General features: G+C 41.5%; 3 protein-coding genes across 3 annotated transcripts in view; all 3 read right to left on the bottom strand.

Moving 5' to 3' along the window:
• pfdn1 (prefoldin subunit 1) overlaps positions 1 to 17,684 on the bottom strand; it is a 326,057-nt gene that overhangs the window by 14,800 nt on the left and 293,573 nt on the right. The window lies entirely within an intron of this gene.
• On the bottom strand, positions 3,958 to 8,306 carry LOC139933536 (uncharacterized). Its single transcript, XM_071927643.2, has 4 exons — positions 7,786 to 8,306; positions 7,030 to 7,235; positions 6,194 to 6,314; positions 3,958 to 4,603 (listed from the first exon to the last, which is right to left on the bottom strand). Exons 1-4 carry the CDS (start codon positions 8,278 to 8,280, stop codon positions 4,448 to 4,450), a joined length of 978 nt encoding a protein of 325 aa, XP_071783744.2. The 5' UTR covers positions 8,281 to 8,306; the 3' UTR covers positions 3,958 to 4,447.
• On the bottom strand, positions 10,090 to 16,491 carry LOC144541783 (uncharacterized). The gene is made up of 4 exons (XM_078286769.1): positions 15,922 to 16,491; positions 13,392 to 13,597; positions 13,084 to 13,204; positions 10,090 to 11,014 (listed from the first exon to the last, which is right to left on the bottom strand). The coding sequence occupies exons 1-4, from the start codon at positions 16,414 to 16,416 to the stop codon at positions 10,859 to 10,861; spliced, it is 978 nt and encodes a 325-aa protein (XP_078142895.1). The 5' UTR covers positions 16,417 to 16,491; the 3' UTR covers positions 10,090 to 10,858.

The raw sequence follows: 17,684 nt of genomic DNA on the forward strand, positions 1-17,684 counted from the left end.
CAGGAGGCAGCTGCTGATGAATGTCTCTGCATGCCTGCCTGTCAGCTGCAGCACCACACACACACACACACACACACACACACACACACACTTGTGCACATCTACAGAAAATACACACCACACATGGATACACACCTAACCAAACCTATTCAGTGAAGGAAATACTGTCTGCGATGGACTTGACTCCTAGCCTCTCCTTATCCGCATCGTGATCCAACTAACAGTTTGTCAGTCTGGTCAGAATTACATCAGACACACGAGGAAAAGACATGAACAGATGTGTTGTACCAACCTCATCACAACAGTAACAATCTATTATCTATAATCACTTTAGCATCCTTATATAGTGTATATATTGTAGCAGTAATTACCCAGGAGGCTGGTCTTTACTGTGATACTGTGACTCGGCTGTGTCTTGTACCGTGCAGATTTCAGATTTAGTTAACATTTGTCAGAGGCAGAGCTGCTCTGGAGGCAGAAATAATCTGATTGGTTGAGTTAAACCTCGGTGGGCGGAGCCAGAGAACTACAGCTTTTCAGGCTAAGTGACATTAGACTGAAGCTCAGTGAAAAAGACGAAGTAAGAGAGGAGGAAGCTAATATTATGAAGCCTAGCGCTCTGCTGCTAACTGGAAAAATACAATCTATCATACTAAGTTATCTAGGTTAGCTAGTTAGCTAGCTGACCTTCAACATCATGAATGCCATGGAATGAATGAAAAAAAATCATTGGCATTCATATTTATATATAAATATTTTTGACCAGAGTTCCTTCTTTGCTTGTCAAGTTTGCCAGTTAGCTAACTTTAGCGCTGAAAAGCTGTGGTTGTTTGGCTCCGCCCATCGAGGTTTAACTGAACCAATCAGATTATTTCTGCCTCCAGAAATGTTTATAGAACTAAAACTCCAATCTTCTTGAGCGTGTCCACATCACCGCTGAACCCATTATCACAGTAAAGAACGTCCTCAAGGGTATTATGGCTTTTATACAATGATTGCCAACGCATGTGAACTGTCTGTAAAGTTTTCTCCACAGTAGTGTACATAAGAATAAACAATGGGAGAAAGCAAGAAAAAACAACTTCCCTGGCTACCACAAGAGTTGGCTTAGCAACCAGTAAAGCCCAGCTAGTCCTGCTTTATGGGAATCATCAGCACGGTTAGAAGAAATCTTTGACCAATCAGATTGCTTCACCGAAACTACCTGTTGTATAACATACTGTAATATGTACCGTCACATGCCACTCGCACGCAAACAGACAAGCAGCTTGGATCAGACAAAGTTTTACATGAAGGATTCAGCATGGATGTGATCGGGAAATCTCCATTTGAAGTGAATGGCAGCTGTGAGTCCCAAATACCTGATATTATGGAAAGTAGAAAGAAAAGAAAGGAGGAGAAACTAAAATGCTGTCCACTTTCCATGAGGACAAAGACAGCTCGGCACATCATGCGCTTCATCTCAGTCAAACTGCCGATTGAATCTACGAGCTGGAACTGCGTTTCCAAGAACCAAAATGGCACTTCTATTTTTTACTAATCATATAACTTGGGTTATATTTTTACTGAGATGTCAAACTTAATTATTTATTTACTTTCAGGAGGCGAACAAACTGAAACACACAGCTGATGTCATTGTATTTGAGAGGAAAACAAGGATAATGCTGCAATGATTCCTCCCTTGTCATCCCGACTCCTGCTTGCTGACTGTCAATCATCAGTATGTCGTCTTCTTCTTGTTGTGATCTTTGCACTGATGAGGGCAGAGGACAGGGAAGTTGGTCCCATTTTTATTTTCTTTTTTTATCCTGACTCAAAGATGCGCTTTTCCTCTGCCTTCACTTTATGCTCCTGGTTTCTGAGAGTGCCGGACGCTCAACTCCAGTTCTGTTTGATGAGTTGTTTTTCCTCCAGGACCACACAGTTAACCTGATGAAAATGGCATGAAATAACGAAATAATATTTGTTTTTATTTAGCGATCATCAATATGCATGACTGATGTACATACTTTAACATGTTTTACAGATTCAAAACTAAAACGTCAAGATATAGCTAGAACCTTTTCACAGTAATGATTCACAGTGTGTGATCCTTATTATCCCCCAGGTGTTTGAGTACAAGTCAACAACGTCTACAGGCTGTAAGGAGATAAGTAGATAGTGGACAATGAGGAGGACTTTTGTCTTCTTCGACCTCTTCTGACCCTCATCTCCCAGTGCACTAGTTGTCTTTTCACTGCCTGACATTGCCATAAATACAAAACACATCACTTAGTCTGACTCACATGTCAAAGGGCGACTAACCAATCACACAAGGCGACAAACCTGACATTTCAACATTTTACCGGGCACCAGAGTAAAGTTTGCTCTCAACACATTGACCTGTGTTATAACTGAACTTGATATGGCGAGCCAAGTAAGATGTGCAGTAAAAGCCTTTCCTTTTAATTCAATTTAATTTGTGCAAATAGGCTGAATCTGAGGCTTTCCAATTAGTGGGGACGGGGCGCTGTTCTCTGTGTCAGCCCCACTTTGTGATTTAAGCTGCAACACAGGTGGATTTTAACGTAAGATGTATGCATGATGCAGCTTCAACAGCCCAAATTAAGGTGTGCAAGTCCTAGACAAACACCTCTAGGTGGCAGCGTTGTCACTGTATAATGTCAAGGTTGGCCTGGACTGTCTGGACCTGGTCTTGTTCATAACAGTGCAAAATGTGGATAAATTGCTAATTCCCAGTACCGGCACCAGTCCCTGTTGCAATCCAATACTGGATCTTATTGAGATAATTACATATACATTGACAACTTAACTGTAAATGCCAAATATACAGTATGTTTGCTTGTTTTAGGTGAACAATGAGGCCAAATGAGAAACTTATGTTTTTTTTTACATTTGTTCCAGCAAAACGGAAAAATATCCAGCACTTTTTTCTTTTTCTGTGTTTTTTTTTTTGCTCAGTGTTTGCTTGGGAAACACTTCACACACCGCTGCCTGCACATCACATTCCAAACTCACACAAGCTGTAAGAGACATTCTGTATTATCAGCGCTCTGTAAACTGTAAACCTGCTTCTCTGCCTCCATGCCAGGAGTCCCAGTATATTTTTGATCCTGCATCCCAGAGGAAGACTCAGTTTGCTCACTTGGAGAGTTTCAGAACCAATGCTGTAGATGTTAAAATGCAATTAAAAGTAGTTTCAAGCATCTGCAGCTTTAGGGTGAATTATTATTGATGTTGCATTTGAATATTACTCTCTGTGTTATAAACCCAGATTTTCTCTTCCCAAAAGTCTGCAGTGCTTTACCTGGATGTCAGTGCAGAGTTTACATGATGTTTGATTAATGTCCTTTAGGTGTTGTGTCAGTCAGCCAAATATCTGTGTATGAGCAGGAGGTGTCGACACTCTGGAGTGAAGCACTTCTGGACGTCGGGACAAAAGTACATTTAGAACGATGGCCATTGACACATAAATATCTAACGACAGTGTGGCTTTGGTAATCATTATTGCACTGTGATTAAAAAACAAACAGAACAAAAAAACATGTTTAATGATAAACTAATGCAAGTCTGTCTGTCACAGAATCTGACCAGTTCAATGCCTCTGTCCAATCATCCTCCTCCTCCTCCTCCTCCTCCTCCTCCTCCTCCTCCTCCTCCTCCTCCTCCTCCTCCTCCTCCTCCTCCTCCTCCTCCTCCTCCTCCTCCTCCTCCTCCTCCTCCTCCTCCTCCTCCTCCTCCTCCTCCTCCTCCTCCTCCTCCTCCTCCTCCTCCTCCTCCTCCTCCTCCTCCTCCTCCTCCTCCTCCTCCTCCTCCTCCTCCTCCTCCTCCTCCTCCTCCTCCTCCTCCTCCTCCTCCTCGCATGAAATGTGTTTACACTGAGGAAAGATCTTAGCTGGTACAGAGACACAGAAAATCTGCTTTTTTCAATACTTTATTGTTTTTACATTGTCGTGATGAATACATTGCAGGCAGAGAGACAAGACCCACACACACCATCCCGGTAGGTCAAAGTGTAATGTAATGTAATTTGCCAAAACGTGGATGTCATAGCGGTCCATGGGTCTGACTCGTCGGGCTAGGCAATGAAGCTAGACAAATTGGTGTAAGCTCTGTTTTAGCTAACATTAGCTAGATTACTGAAAACAGAGACAGTCACTTGCATCAAGTCATTTCAGTGCTGTGCAAGTTTAACTTAAACTATAGGTTGCACTCCCTCTCCTTGCTTCACCTCGTCTTTCAGCTCTAGCTGCAAGGCGTTGCTTGCCCTCTGCAGGTGCACTCTGTTCCAGTCAAACTGTTTTTCTTTGTAAGCGCTTTACCTTTCTTTTCTCCACTGTCGGTGGGTCACAAGACCCCCTCCAGAGGATCCATACTCAGTCCTGAACTCTCCTGGACTTCATCCACAGGAATGTCCATAGCTGAGATTGCAGATATTTGCGTGTAGTTAGTAGAACGGTGTGTGATAGTAGGGCCACCAGGCTTCGACAAGCTCATTAGCTTCCTCAAAACTATCAAAATCTTCAGCAGGTGAGATGGTGGGATGTCCCGGCTCACAGAACCTGAGGCAGTCTCTCAGTCTCTGCATGTCAAAGTCCAGTGTCTGAATAGAAAGGGAACAAAATATGATGAGATACAAAAGAATAGGACAGGATGGAGTTCAACTGTTCCTACTCCTACTTTCAGAATCCTACTATAAAATGAGGAAAACTCTGTCCTTCTGTCTGTCTGTCTGCATCCATTTTGCTCCTCAACGGGTCGGCCAATCAATCTGAAACTGCACATGGGCATTGAGCATGATTGAGCTTGAAAAAATGGTTAACTTATTACATTTTCAGTAGAAAAGAGGAGGCCTGGATCACGGTGATGGCAACCGTTATTTCATCCATTCCACTCCTCCAACTTTCAAATTTGTCAGTTACCATTGCCCACTGCCCTCTTTGCCTAGTCACTCATACTTTTTTCATAATTTTGCCAGCAATGAGTTTGCCCTAAAAATTTGCTTGTGTGTTATCAACTTTAGATCCACAGGCTTGGTATAAGCAAACAACAAAATATTTATAATCTTCTAAATTCAGAAAAAACAAAGTTATACTTTAGTGGCCTTTTCATCTTAAATTACATTGGGAGTCAATGTGAATTATACAGGAAGTGATTTATTTATTTATTTTTTCTTAGTGTGAGCTGAATGTTGGGAAACACTTCACACACCGCTGCCTGTACATCACATTCCAAACTCACACAAGCTGTAAAAGACATTCTGTATTATCAGCGCTCTGTAAACTGTAAACCTTCATGCCAGGAGTCCCAGTAGATTTTTGATCCTGCATCCCAGAGGAAGACTCAATGTGAATTATACAGGAGGAGACGTTACCTTCAGCTCCCTATAGGATCCAGAAGTGTTTTCTCAATGCTCATACTGGCTGCTTCTGGCCGTCAGTAACATTAACCACAGTAACTTCACTGAGCAGCATAGATACCATGATGGTAAGCAGCAAAATGATTCATTTGGCTGGTATTTTAACTGAGGAGCACTGCAGTAGGAACCCTAAGGCCACATCCACACTAATACGTTTTCGTTTTAAAACGCATAACTCTTGCTACGTTTACGCCTAGCATCCACACTACTCCGGCGTTTTCGGACCCCTAAAACGGAGACTTTTGAAAACGCTGCTGACCCCGTTTTAGTTCGAAAACTCCGGGATTGCGTTTTAGTCTGGACGGGCGGAAACGGAGACTTTTGAAAACGATGACGCAGACGCCCACGTTCGCTTCCTGATTGGGTCTTATCAGTCACGACGTCCGCCTCGACCGCCTTATACTCGTGTGTTACTTTCAGTAACGGTTCCACCTCATCGTCGGTCCAAGCAAAGAAATCTCCGGTCGTACTTTTCGCCGTTTCTGTTCTTCCTCCGTAGTATTTTCTGCAACTAAGCAACCAACCGCAGAGTAGACAATCTGCTTCCTGTTTACACCGGCACGCACATGCCCAGTGTACGTGAATGGTCATGTGATATGCGTTTTCAGGCGTGTTAGTATGGACGGAGATTATTTCTGAAACGCTCGTGTGGACGGAGATCGTTTTTTCCACACTAATACGAAAACGTATTAGTGTGGATGTGGCCTAACCCTAACTCATAGTCTTTACCAGTAACATGTAACTTCAGTTTGAATGGAAAGTGAGTCTTCATACCTCGCTCTCTGGCATGTGGAAGGCTACAGCCACATTGTCCCAAACATAGAACTGATGCTTTGGCTTGGACAAGAGATGAGCTACCATCTGGTTCTGATATGGCTTCTGGACCAACTTGAAGCTGAGAGAGAGAGAGAGAGAGAGAGAGAGAGAGAGAGAGAGAGAGAGAGAGAGAGAGAGAGAGAGAGAGAGAGAGAGAGAGAGAGAGAGAGAGAGAGAGAGAGAGAGAGAGAGAGAGAGAGAGAGAGAGAGAGAGAGAGAGAGAGAGAGAGAGAGAGAGAGAAATCATCATTCTTGGCTAGTTGAGAATTCTTGAAGTCTGGGAAGTGTAGAACCACAGAGCATATTCAACAATTGTATAAGAAGAAGAAGAAGAAAAAGAGAAAGAAGAAGAAGAAGAAGAAGAAGAAGAAGAAGAAGAAGAAGAAGAAGAAGAAGAAGAATATGCAACAACAGACAAAAGAGAGAACAGGCCAGCATGTGAACACACAGAAGCCTCCTCTGCCTGTTGAAGGCCAGCCAGACTGTTGTGTTCTCTTCCCACAACAGTACGATTTGCTTTGACGTGGTTTGTTTGTTGTTGTCTTTGTTGTGTCTTTCCTCGCAGCCCCATCCTGCACACAACTGATGCTGTCCAGGCTGTAAGACTTGGACAGAGGTAAAGGAGAATAAAACTACAGTATATTTATGCATCAAATGCCCTGAGTCTTTATTTCACCTCTGATTAACTTGACTTCTTCCCTCCTAAGGGCAAGGTGGGAGACTTTGAAACTTTGACTTTCCAACAAAATCTCTCTCTCTCTCCGTCTCACACACACACACACACACTGCAGTACCTGTGAGTCTCACACATGGCCTCAGGCCTCCAGATGAAGTGTCCGTCCTCGTAGGCGCAGACCGCATCAGGGCTGTCAGTCAGAAGAGGATAGTCTTGGAACAGCTCGTTATAGAAGTGGCTGTGGACCACCACAGAGTGCATCACTTCCTGTTTGTACAGGACGGTCTCATACACTCGGAGGATCGGCTCTGAGCCCACGCAAAACTGCAAAGGCAAAACGTGTATTAATGGAAGAGCCGATTCTTTGTCCTTATTGTATGTAAAGAATGTTGCAAGTAAAACTTTGTATTTCTATTTATAGAAACACTATATACACATGTAAACACTGCAGTACTGATAACACTGAGAAAAAAAAATGTGCAGAACATTTGGCACTTCTCTGCAGATAAACAATGTTTGTCCTTGAGATAATACTTATCCTGGTGTGTGTGAGTCCTCATGTTCGCACTTTGCTCCTTCTCTAAAAAATTGTATGTTGATTCCTCCCTTTGTGGAGTCTAGCTCACTCTTCAGCAGATGTTCTGGTCTGTTGGAGACCGCTACTCTTCTGCAGATCACTGATGAAATCATTCTTGTACTTTGACTGTTCAAGTGTTCACAATAGATTGTGTTGATAAATAACTTATTTTATGCATACTAGTACCTGCTTGCAGTAACTTTACAGTGTCTACCTGCTTGATGTAACTGTACAGTGTCTACCTGCTTCATGTAACTGTACAGTGTCTACCTGCTTGTAGTAATTTACAGTGCCTACCCTCCTGCGGTACGCTTCCAGCAGGTCCTGCAGGGGGAAGGTAAAGCGGTACGATCCGAGCCTGGAGGTCTCGAGGAAGGCAGGGGAGGTGGCAAACCTCCCCAGGAACCTCTCCTGTCCCCGGGCCTGCTCCTCTGTCCGGTCTGGGTAGGTGTCCTCAAGGAGTCTCTTCTCAGCCGACTCTATCTCCTCATATCCCACAGACAGGCTCCACCACATCAGGTCCAGGGTCTCTGGGTCTTCGTGGTCTTCCGCTCCCTCCTCTGGGTCCGGTACACGAAAGTTCATGTCGATCGCAATCCCATCTATTCCACTTCTGTCTGTGTCGTGTCTCAGATGGGAGACATGAAACTCCGGTCGGGGGGATGGTGGGATGTTTTCTTTGGAGAGGTACTGGTTCCACTGTTGAGCTTTCTCTTTCAAATCTTTCAGCTTCAAGTGCTGACCTCTAACAAAGTGCTCCGTGTGTCCTCTCCTGTTAACACGTGTGTCCATGTTTAGATGAGCTGAAGGGACTGATGTCAGCAAAAAGACAAACGAGGTGTAGTTGATGCTGCAAAAAAAGCTCTCACTTACTTCTGGTTTTGATCCGAGTGATCTCAGAAAAACCAGCTGCCAGACGGTGGAAATGTAATACCCTCCTACTTGTAACGTTTCCTTGACCAAATCTAACACGCCCCTGTTTCTCTTAAAGGCACATTACCATTTCACCTCACGAGGGAAAAGTGAGCATGAGAATAGAAAAACAAAACACAAGAAAACATAAAAATACCAAATATATGACTGGAGAAAACACTGTTTTCAAATATGACAATTTATCTTTCTCATATGAATAGATTACATTGTAAAAGAAGAAAAAAACGCAAGGGAGTGAGCTTGCTGATGAACAGGAGGCGTGGTCAGTATGGCATGTTGGGATTTCTTAAAATGTGGACATGCAGAATGGAATATGCAGTAGTCGATTTGAGGGGGGGTGCGAGGGGATGCCAGCCCCCTTGAAATAACAATTGTCAAAAACCATCCCCTTTTTGAAACTGCCATCCCCCCCTTTCATCCCTCTTTATGGCACTAAGACATCATTCAATCAAGAAATGTGTAAGCCACTTATTATTGATATTTATTAATTTTAGAGAATTTTGCGCTTCTGGAATTTTCAGCAAATCCGAGGGCGGGGGACGGGGGACGGGGGGCGGGGGGCACGCACCCTCACTCCGGGATGGACTGGCCATCGGGAGTACCGGGGGAATTCCCAGTGGGCCGCTCTATCTGTGGGGACCGTCTTGTTCATAACAGTGCAAAATGTGGATAAATTGCTAATTCCTGCTTCTCTTCCTCCATGCCAGGAGTCCCAGTATGTTTTTGATCCTGCATCCCAGAGGAAGACTCAGTTTGCTCACATGGAGAGTTTCAGAACCAGTGCTGTAGATGTTAAAATGCAATTAAAAGTAATTTCAAGCATCTGCAGCTTTAGGGTGAATTATTATTGATGTTGCATTTGAATATGACTCTCTTTGTGTTATAAACCCAGATTTTCTCTTCCCAAAAGTCTGCAGTGCTTTACCTGGATGTCAATGCAGAGTTTACATGATGTTTGATTAATGTCCTTTAGGTGTTGTGTCAGTCAGCCAAATATCTGTGTATGAGCAGGAGGTGTCGACACTCTGGAGTGAAGCACTTCTGGACTTCGGGACAAAAGTACATTTAGAACGATGGCCATTGATACATAAATATCTTTTTTTTATTTTTATTTTTTTTTATTGGTGAAATAGCATTAAAAAAAAGAGTGACATAGAAGATAAACAAGATAGACATAATGGACAGACATACAGACAATAACATAAAGCAGTTACGATGATGTATGTGATGATATGATGAGAGTCCGGGAGCGGAGATTACAGGTTGGCATGTGTGGCGGAGAGAGAGAATAAGAGGTAGTGTTAATGTTATAGTGATAATAAATATATGATGTAACAGCTGCTGATACATAAATATCTAACGACAGTGTGGCTTTGGTAATAATTATTGCACTGTGATTAAAAAACAAACAAAACAAAAAAACATGTTTAATGATAAACTAATGTAAGTCCGTCTGTCACAGAGTTATATACATCTGACCAGTTCAGTGCCTCTGTCCAACAACAGTCCACAACTTGTGGAGCTTAATGTGACTTGCAAATTTTCAGAATTTTGGACTAAACGATGCAGTAGACTTCTTCTTCTTCTTCCTCCATGCATGAAATGTGTTTACACTGAGGAAAGATATCAGCTGGTACAGAGACACAGAAAATCATCTTTTTTCCATACTTTATTGTTTTTACATTGTCATGATGAATACATTGCAGGCAGAGAGACAAGACCCACACACACCATGCCGGTAGGTCAATAACTATTGTTTTCGCTGGGAGACATATTTTGTATTTTGTCAGTGCGTGGATGTCATGGGAGGCGTACCAAATACCAAACCTCACGAGATGGAGGTCGCGCACTGTCACACACACAAACGTTGCGCAGCCACGGTGGCCTCGCGAGGTTTGGTAATGCGGAAGTAAATACAGATGCAGATCGACTCGATTTTCATGAAATAAAGGATCAATTTTTTTTTTTATTTCCACTCAGAGCGATCGTGTGGCGTCAGAAGACTTGGATTATGCTTCACGAGCTGTATGGAGTAATTTTATGGTTATTTTTGGTTATTTTTGGAACTCTAAAGATCGGTCCTCCAACGCTTCAATTGTTTTGGAGAAGGCTGCTACGGAGCCGTGCTGGGAAGCTCCAGGACTAACAAACTAAACTAGAGTTTCAACTAGCATGGGGGTTAGTAGATAATGACTGAATTTTCATTTTTGGGTGAACTATTCCTTTAACTTATTAGAAAACTATAGTTGTCCCTACAAGTTGGGCACAACATTCAGCTTAAGCACATACACAGAAGCTCAAAGCAGTCTTGTGGTTAATAAGGGTGCGCTTCCTCTCTCCTTCCTTCATGTTGCATTCCCTCTGCAGGTGCACTGAACTCTCCTGGACTTCATCCACAGGAATGTCCATAGCTGAGATTGCAGATATTTGCGTGTAGTTAGTAGAGCGGTGTGGGATAGTAGGGCCACCAGGCTTCGACAAGCTCATTAGCTTCCTCATAACTATCAAAATCTTCAGCAGGTGAGATGGTGGGATGTCCCGGCTCACAGAACCTGAGGCACTGTCTCAGTGTATGCATGTCGAAGTCCAGTGTCTGAATAGAAAGGGAACAAAATACGATGAGATACAACAGAATAGGACAGGATGGAGTTCAACTGTTCCTACTCCTAATACTTTCAATACCTGAACCTTCTCCTTTAGGAAGTTCTCGTCTTAGAAGGTGAAATGACTGAATGTCAGAAGGGATTGGAACAGGCGGTCCTATAGCTAAATGCGTAGAGCAAGGTACTAACATGACCTGGGGTTGGGGGTTCAGTTCCCTGCGCTCCTCAGTGGGTAAAGCACTAGGAGATTGATTCCTACTGGGACCAGTCATGTACTATAAAGGCCTCTGGACAACAGTATCCACCAAATGGCATAGACTTGAAAAGCGTGCTACAATGGAACAGTAGGTTAGACATGCTGGTGCAGATTCCCATCAATGTTGGGGGCCAAAATATTGCTGGTGTACCGACTGTCACAAATCCAGTTAACGTTGTAGCCACTAGGTGGTGCTCATCTGTTTGTGTGACATGTTCATTAACCTTTGACCTCTGAGGAAGCCATTTTGTTTGAGAGAACTGTTTGTTTTAGAAGCTGCATGCTGCACCTATGACGCTGGTTGCCAACCGCCGTTAACAGACAAGAAGAAGAAGAGCTGCATGCTGTCTGGCATCATCTTTGTCCATCCCTGTCGCCAATTACTGAAGCATCATCTGGAAGTTGATGTTCATATAATGTGTTTAAGTATACCTTTACCTGGATATTGACGTAATTTAATGAAAAACGTTGTGTTTATGTTGGTAGAGATAGATGGCTGGTTAGTTTCCTTCTTGTTATCCATATTGTATGGAAGCCTGGGCTGGTGCTATTTAGCAGATTATTGTGTTGTGTGAGCTGTAATACTTTTACCATTGGCAGACAGAGTATATTTGATATGCATCAACGAGCATTTTTTATGTTTGTTTTTAATTATTGTTTCAGTTTTACTCATTCCTATACACATTGTGACAACAGACCTGTGATGTGGAATAAAGCCATCATTCAACAACACTGTCTTGGAAGAGTTTATCTATCTGTCCAGTTTAAGAAGGGCGACTGGAGCGGGGCAGAGAAGCTGGAAATGTTTTCTCACTGAAAGCAATGTATCAGTTTGAAATCCAGACATAAGAAAATTGGTCAGGTGACCTGTCCTCAGCCCCAAAATATTTTAGAAATAATGGCTGACGGTGCGAGGTGCAGGACTACAACTGCTGCTAAATAGTAAACACTAGGAAATAATATCTGTGATACTTTTTATATAACATTTAAGCTAGCAAGCTAGGTAGCTGTTGGATGCCAGAGCCATACATATAATACACGCCTATAACACACGTTATGAAACTGCAGTGGATAATTTGTTATGTTATGTAGTTTGTTATTATTTTTCACTCTTCCAACTGTCAAATTTGTCAGTCATATTGCCCACTGCTCAGTCGCTCACTCATTGCCACCAAATTTTGCCCCAAATGTGCCCTAAAAAATTGCTTGTGTGCTATCAACTTAAGATCCACAGGCCTATAAGCAAACAATATAATATAATATATCTTTATATAAAATCAGAAACAACAAAGTTATACTTTAGTGGCCTTTTCATCTTAAATTACATTGGGAGTCAATATGAATTATAATTTTTTTTTATTTTCTTAGTGTGAGCTGAATGTTGGGAAACACTTCACACACCGCTGCCTGCACATCACATCCCAAACTCACACAAGCTGTAAAACACATTCTGTATTATCAGCGCTCTGTAAACTGTAAACCTTCATGCCAGGAGTCCCAGTAGATTTTTGATCCTGCATCCCAGAGGAAGACTCAGTGTGAATTATACAGGAGGAGACGTTACCTTCAGCTCCCTATAGGATCCAGAAGTGTTTTCTCAATGCTCATACAGCTTCTGGCCGTCAGTAACATTAACCACAGTAACTTCACTGAGCAGCATAGATACCATGATGGTAAGCAGCAAAATGATTAATTTGGCTGGTACTTTAACTGAGGAGCACTGCAGTAGGAACCCTAACACTAACTCATAGTCTTTACCAGTAACATGTAACTTCAGTTTGAATGGAAAGTGAATCATCATACCTCGCCCTCTGGCAGGTGGAAGGCTACAGCCACATTGTCCCAAACATAGAACTGATGCTTTGGCTTGGACAGGCGATGAGCTACCATCTGGTTCTGATATGGCTTCTGGACCAACTTGAAGCTGAGAGTGAGAGGGGGGGGAAGAGAGAGAGAGAGAGAGAGAGAGAGAGAGAGAGAGAGAGTGAGAGAAAAAACATCATTCTTGGCTAGTTGGGAATTCTTGAAGTCTGGAAAGTGCTCTCTCTCTCCCTCTCTCTCTCTTTCTCTCTCTCTCTCTCTCTCACACACACACACACACACTGCAGTACCTGTGTGTCTCACACATGGCCTCAGGTCTCCAGATGAAGTGTCCGTCCTCGTAGGCGCAGACCGCATCAGGGCTGTCAGTCAGAAGAGGATAGTCTTGGAACAGCTGGTTATAGAAGTGGCTGTGGACCACCACAGAGTGCATCACTTCCTGTTTGTACAGGACGGTCTCATACACTCGGAGGATCGGCTCTGAGCCCGCGCAACACTGCAAAGGCAAAACGTGTATTAATGGAAGAGCTGATTCTTTGTCCTTATTGTATGTAAAGAATGTTGCAAGTAAAACTTTGTATTTCTATTTTGACACTTTACAGATACTGATTACATTTTTTTCCAAACTAGTTTTGTTAAAGCAGACCATTACGTCTCCTGTATGATACCTTTGTACAGGATCATGCAAATGTGAAATGTGTCATAACTAACGGTTGATTACAACTGATGAGTTTATGGCCAAAAGTGTCACAACTGAAACAGTCACAACCAAAACAAATAGCCTTTTTCATAACCAACACAAATGGCCTGTTTCGGTTGGTGACACTTATCCATCTATTCTTATAATTAAAGACAATAAATATGCAAATAATCAATTTTCATATGATTTTTAGAACCTACATGTATTTTTATTTATTTTTAGAACTTACTTATTATTACTATTTTAAGTAGGATATTCCACTGCACATTGCTGGATTTTTTCTGCCCAAATTAAATAGATGAAGGATATGTAAACACTTATAGGGTTACATGAGAGGTATTATTATTTGGTAGTGGTAGTAAATATTTAAGAGCTGTCACAACCAACAACGCAGTCACAAGTGAAACACCTGCTTTTTGTGCAAATGTAGAATAACACTTTTGCACTGAATTTTCACAAAGTTCATTAATTTGATTTTTTATTTGATTTAAAAATTCAAGCAGAAAAATAACAGCAGTTAAGATACATTTTTAAAAATGTAATTTTCAGTGAGGTAAATTAAAATTATCAATTGGGTGTACAATTTTAGTTTTATAGCAGGCTTCACACTAAGTTTCGATTGTGACAAATTTGGAACAGTCAGTAAATTTATACTGATTCTGAAAATATGACATGAGATTGCACTGTGCATCTCGCGGATTTCTGTCCCTCAGACAGAGTGTAACACACGTCTTATAAGAGGTTTTTGGAAAAAGAACACAGATTTCAACTTTTTTTCCAACCCTCAATTTGCACAAATTGAACTATAGAATGATACACCGCAACAGGTAGGCTACTTCAAGATAGTTTTACAACGTGTTTTACAACATGATGTTTCCTGTACTTTATGTAATAACGTTGCTGCAATGTTACATTTTACCGGGTATTCTAGATCGTTGTACAAAGTCTGTGCAACTTTGTTGAAATGTCATAATAAAACAGCTAACCTATATCCTTTACAATATCTGCAACACTGTTGATATGTCAGAATACTACGGAAGCGTAATGCATTCATTTGAGAAAAAAAAATTTGCCCTGTTTTTCTGAATTAACAAGATAATTATCTCAGAATTCTGAGAAAAGTTTTCATGGAAAAAAATAATTCTGCTCTGTTTTTCTGAGATAATTATCTCGTTAATTCAGAAAAACAGCAGAATTATTATTTTTTTTTAAATGCTGTTTTTCTGAATTAATTCAGAAATAACAGCCCCTAAAGTCCCGAAAAGTGATTTTTTAAAAATTAATTAACAAGTTAATTATCTTGTGGGAACAAGTTATTATCTTGTGCGCACAAGATAATTAACTTGTGCGCACAAGATAACTTGTGTGCACAAGATAATTATCTTATCTATCTTGTGCACACAATATATAAAATATCACACAAGATAATAACTTGTTCCCACAAGATAATTAACTTGTGCGCACAAGATAAAAAAAATATCACCTTTCGGGACTTTAGGGGCTCCGTAGTAATGCATTCACAAATTTGCCCTGTTTTTTCTGAATTAACGAGATAATTATTTCAGAAAAACAGAGCAGATTTTTTTTTTTTTTTTTTTAAAGCTGTTTTTCTGAATTAACAAGATAATTATCTCAGAATTCTGAGAAAAGTTTTCATGGAAAAAAAAAATTCTGCTCTGTTTTTCTGAATTAACAAGATAATTATCTCGTTAATTCAGAAAAACAGAGCATTTCAAAAAAAAAATAATTCTGCTTTGTTTTTCTGAATTAACGAGATAATTATCTCAGAAAAACAGAGCAGAATTACTTTTTTCCATGAAAACTTTTCTCAGAATTCTGAGATAATTATCTCGTTAATTCAGAAAAACAGCATTTTTTGAAAAGAATAAAATAAAAATCTGCTCTGTTTTTCTGAGATAATTATCTCGTTAATTCAGAAAAACAGGGCAATTTTTTTTTTCTCAAGTGAATGCATTACGCTTCCGTAGCATACAGTATTCAAGCTGGAAAAATAATGTTAATCAGGTTTTTAGAGACTTAAATATCGAATGGGGTCCAATTGACCCCAAACATAATAGGAGGGTTAAACTGTGGTGATAAATAACTTCTAAGTTACTTACCCGCGTGCGATACGTTTCCAGCAGCTCCTGCAGGGGGGAGATAACGCGGTACGGTCCGAGCCTGGAGGTATCGAGGAAGGCAGGGGAGGTAGTAAACTTCCCCAGGAACCTCTTCTGCTCCCGGGCCTGCTCCTCTGTCCGGTCTGGGTAGGTTTCCTCAAGGAGTCTCTGCTCAGCCGACTCTATCTCCTCAGGTCCCACAGACAGGCTCCACCACACCAGGTCCAGGGTCTCTGGGTCTTCTGGGTCTTCCGGCCCTTCCTCTCGGTCCGGTGCACGGAAGCCCATCTCAGACGCAATGCCAACTATTCCACTACTGTTTGTGTCGTGTCTCAGATGGGAGACATGAAACTCCGGTCGGGGGTATGATGGGATGTTTTCTTTGGAGAGGTACTGGTTCCAATGTTGAGCTTTCTCTTTCAAATCTGTCAGCTTCAAGTGCTGACCTCTAACAAAGTGCTCCGTGTGTCCTCTCTTGTTGACACGTGTGTCCATGTTCAGATGAGCTGAAGGGACTGATGTCAGCAAAAGAAAAACAAAGTTAATTTTATACTGCAAAAAAAGGTAAAAAATGTCTTCTCGCTTAGGCTACTTCTTATCCGAATGATCTCAGAAAAACCAGCTGCCATACGGTGGAAATCCCCTCCTGCTTGTAGCATTTCCTAGTTTCAACCACCAAATCTAACGCGCCCTGTTTCTCTTAAAGGCACATTACCATTTCACCTCAGGAGGGAAAAGTGAGCATGAGAATAGAAAAACAAAACCAAAAAAATATATGACTGAAAAACAAACTGTTTTCAAACATGACGATTTATCTTTTAAATAGATTACATTGTAAAAGAAAAAAAAATGCAAGGGAGTGAGTGTGCTGATGAACAGGATGAATCAACTCGCCCACTCTTCAACAGCGATTTCTCAATCGGAAAAACGACCAGGCCGGGTTTTTCATTGGCGTTTCGGCAGAATAATATTTGTTGAAATCATTCCTTAACCAACAGATTGTCTTTGCAAAGACGATATTTTTTGTCCAAAACAATCGACATTCTTGGTAAAGTTGGTAAATCTGCCCAGCATCAGTGTGACTGAAAATGACGTCAGAGCGGCCGGATATGTGAGTCACTAGTGATTGTTTCGGGGAAAATCAACATCCCCTCCACAGAAAACTGCTAACAAGGAGGAAATGTCAGACTGCATAATGGATTCGGAACAAAATGGCCATTCGGTCTGAATATCAAGCTTTAGATCAGTATGGCATGTTGGGATTTTTTGAGATCACATGCAGAATGGAATAGTTGACCAAAGACTGTAATTTGAAAAAGTTTAAATGAATCTTCATGCATCAAGAGGGGGGAAAAAATCATGATGCAAAAAAAAAAAAAAAAAAAAAAAATTAAAGCTGCAAGCAGCGATGATTGGGCCCTCGCACTTTGCGCACATTGGGGTGTGCTGCAGCCGCGGCGGCGTTACTGGACACTGACCGGTCGATGCGGCTCTGAATTCAGTATAAAACATGTCATTTCCTTTTGCCAGTAGGTGGTGCTATGACTATGATTTAAAATCGGCTTGTAGATGTCTTCAGGGCAGGACTGTCATCAATCGTGTGAAGTTTGGGGCAGATTTGACCATGTACGGTGGAGTTACAGAGCACTTCCTGTGTTGCCAGTAGGTGTCTCTATGACTATAACTGAATATTGGCATGTAGATGTCTTCAGGCCGGGACTCTCATCAAACATGTGAAGTTTGGGGCAGATTTGACCATGTAC

The sequence above is a fragment of the Centroberyx gerrardi genome, chromosome 11 (assembly GCF_048128805.1).
Source record: "Centroberyx gerrardi isolate f3 chromosome 11, fCenGer3.hap1.cur.20231027, whole genome shotgun sequence".
NCBI lineage: Eukaryota > Metazoa > Chordata > Actinopteri > Beryciformes > Berycidae > Centroberyx > Centroberyx gerrardi.

Bases quoted from the DNA above. Each gene is read 5' to 3' on its own strand.
- LOC139933536 (XM_071927643.2), bottom strand. From the start codon at position 8,280: ATGGACACACGTGTTAACAGGAGAGGACACACGGAGCACTTTGTTAGA. The intron at 6,315-7,029 runs GTACTGCAGTGT...TCTCTCTCTCAG, and splicing joins GCCATGTGTGAGACTCACAG to CTTCAAGTTGGTCCAGAAGC. The intron at 4,604-6,193 runs GTATGAAGACTC...CTTTCTATTCAG, and splicing joins TCCACATGCCAGAGAGCGAG to ACACTGGACTTTGACATGCA.
- LOC144541783 (XM_078286769.1), bottom strand. From the start codon at position 16,416: ATGGACACACGTGTCAACAAGAGAGGACACACGGAGCACTTTGTTAGA. The intron at 13,205-13,391 runs GTACTGCAGTGT...TCTCACTCTCAG, and splicing joins GCCATGTGTGAGACACACAG to CTTCAAGTTGGTCCAGAAGC. The intron at 11,015-13,083 runs GTATGATGATTC...CTTTCTATTCAG, and splicing joins TCCACCTGCCAGAGGGCGAG to ACACTGGACTTCGACATGCA.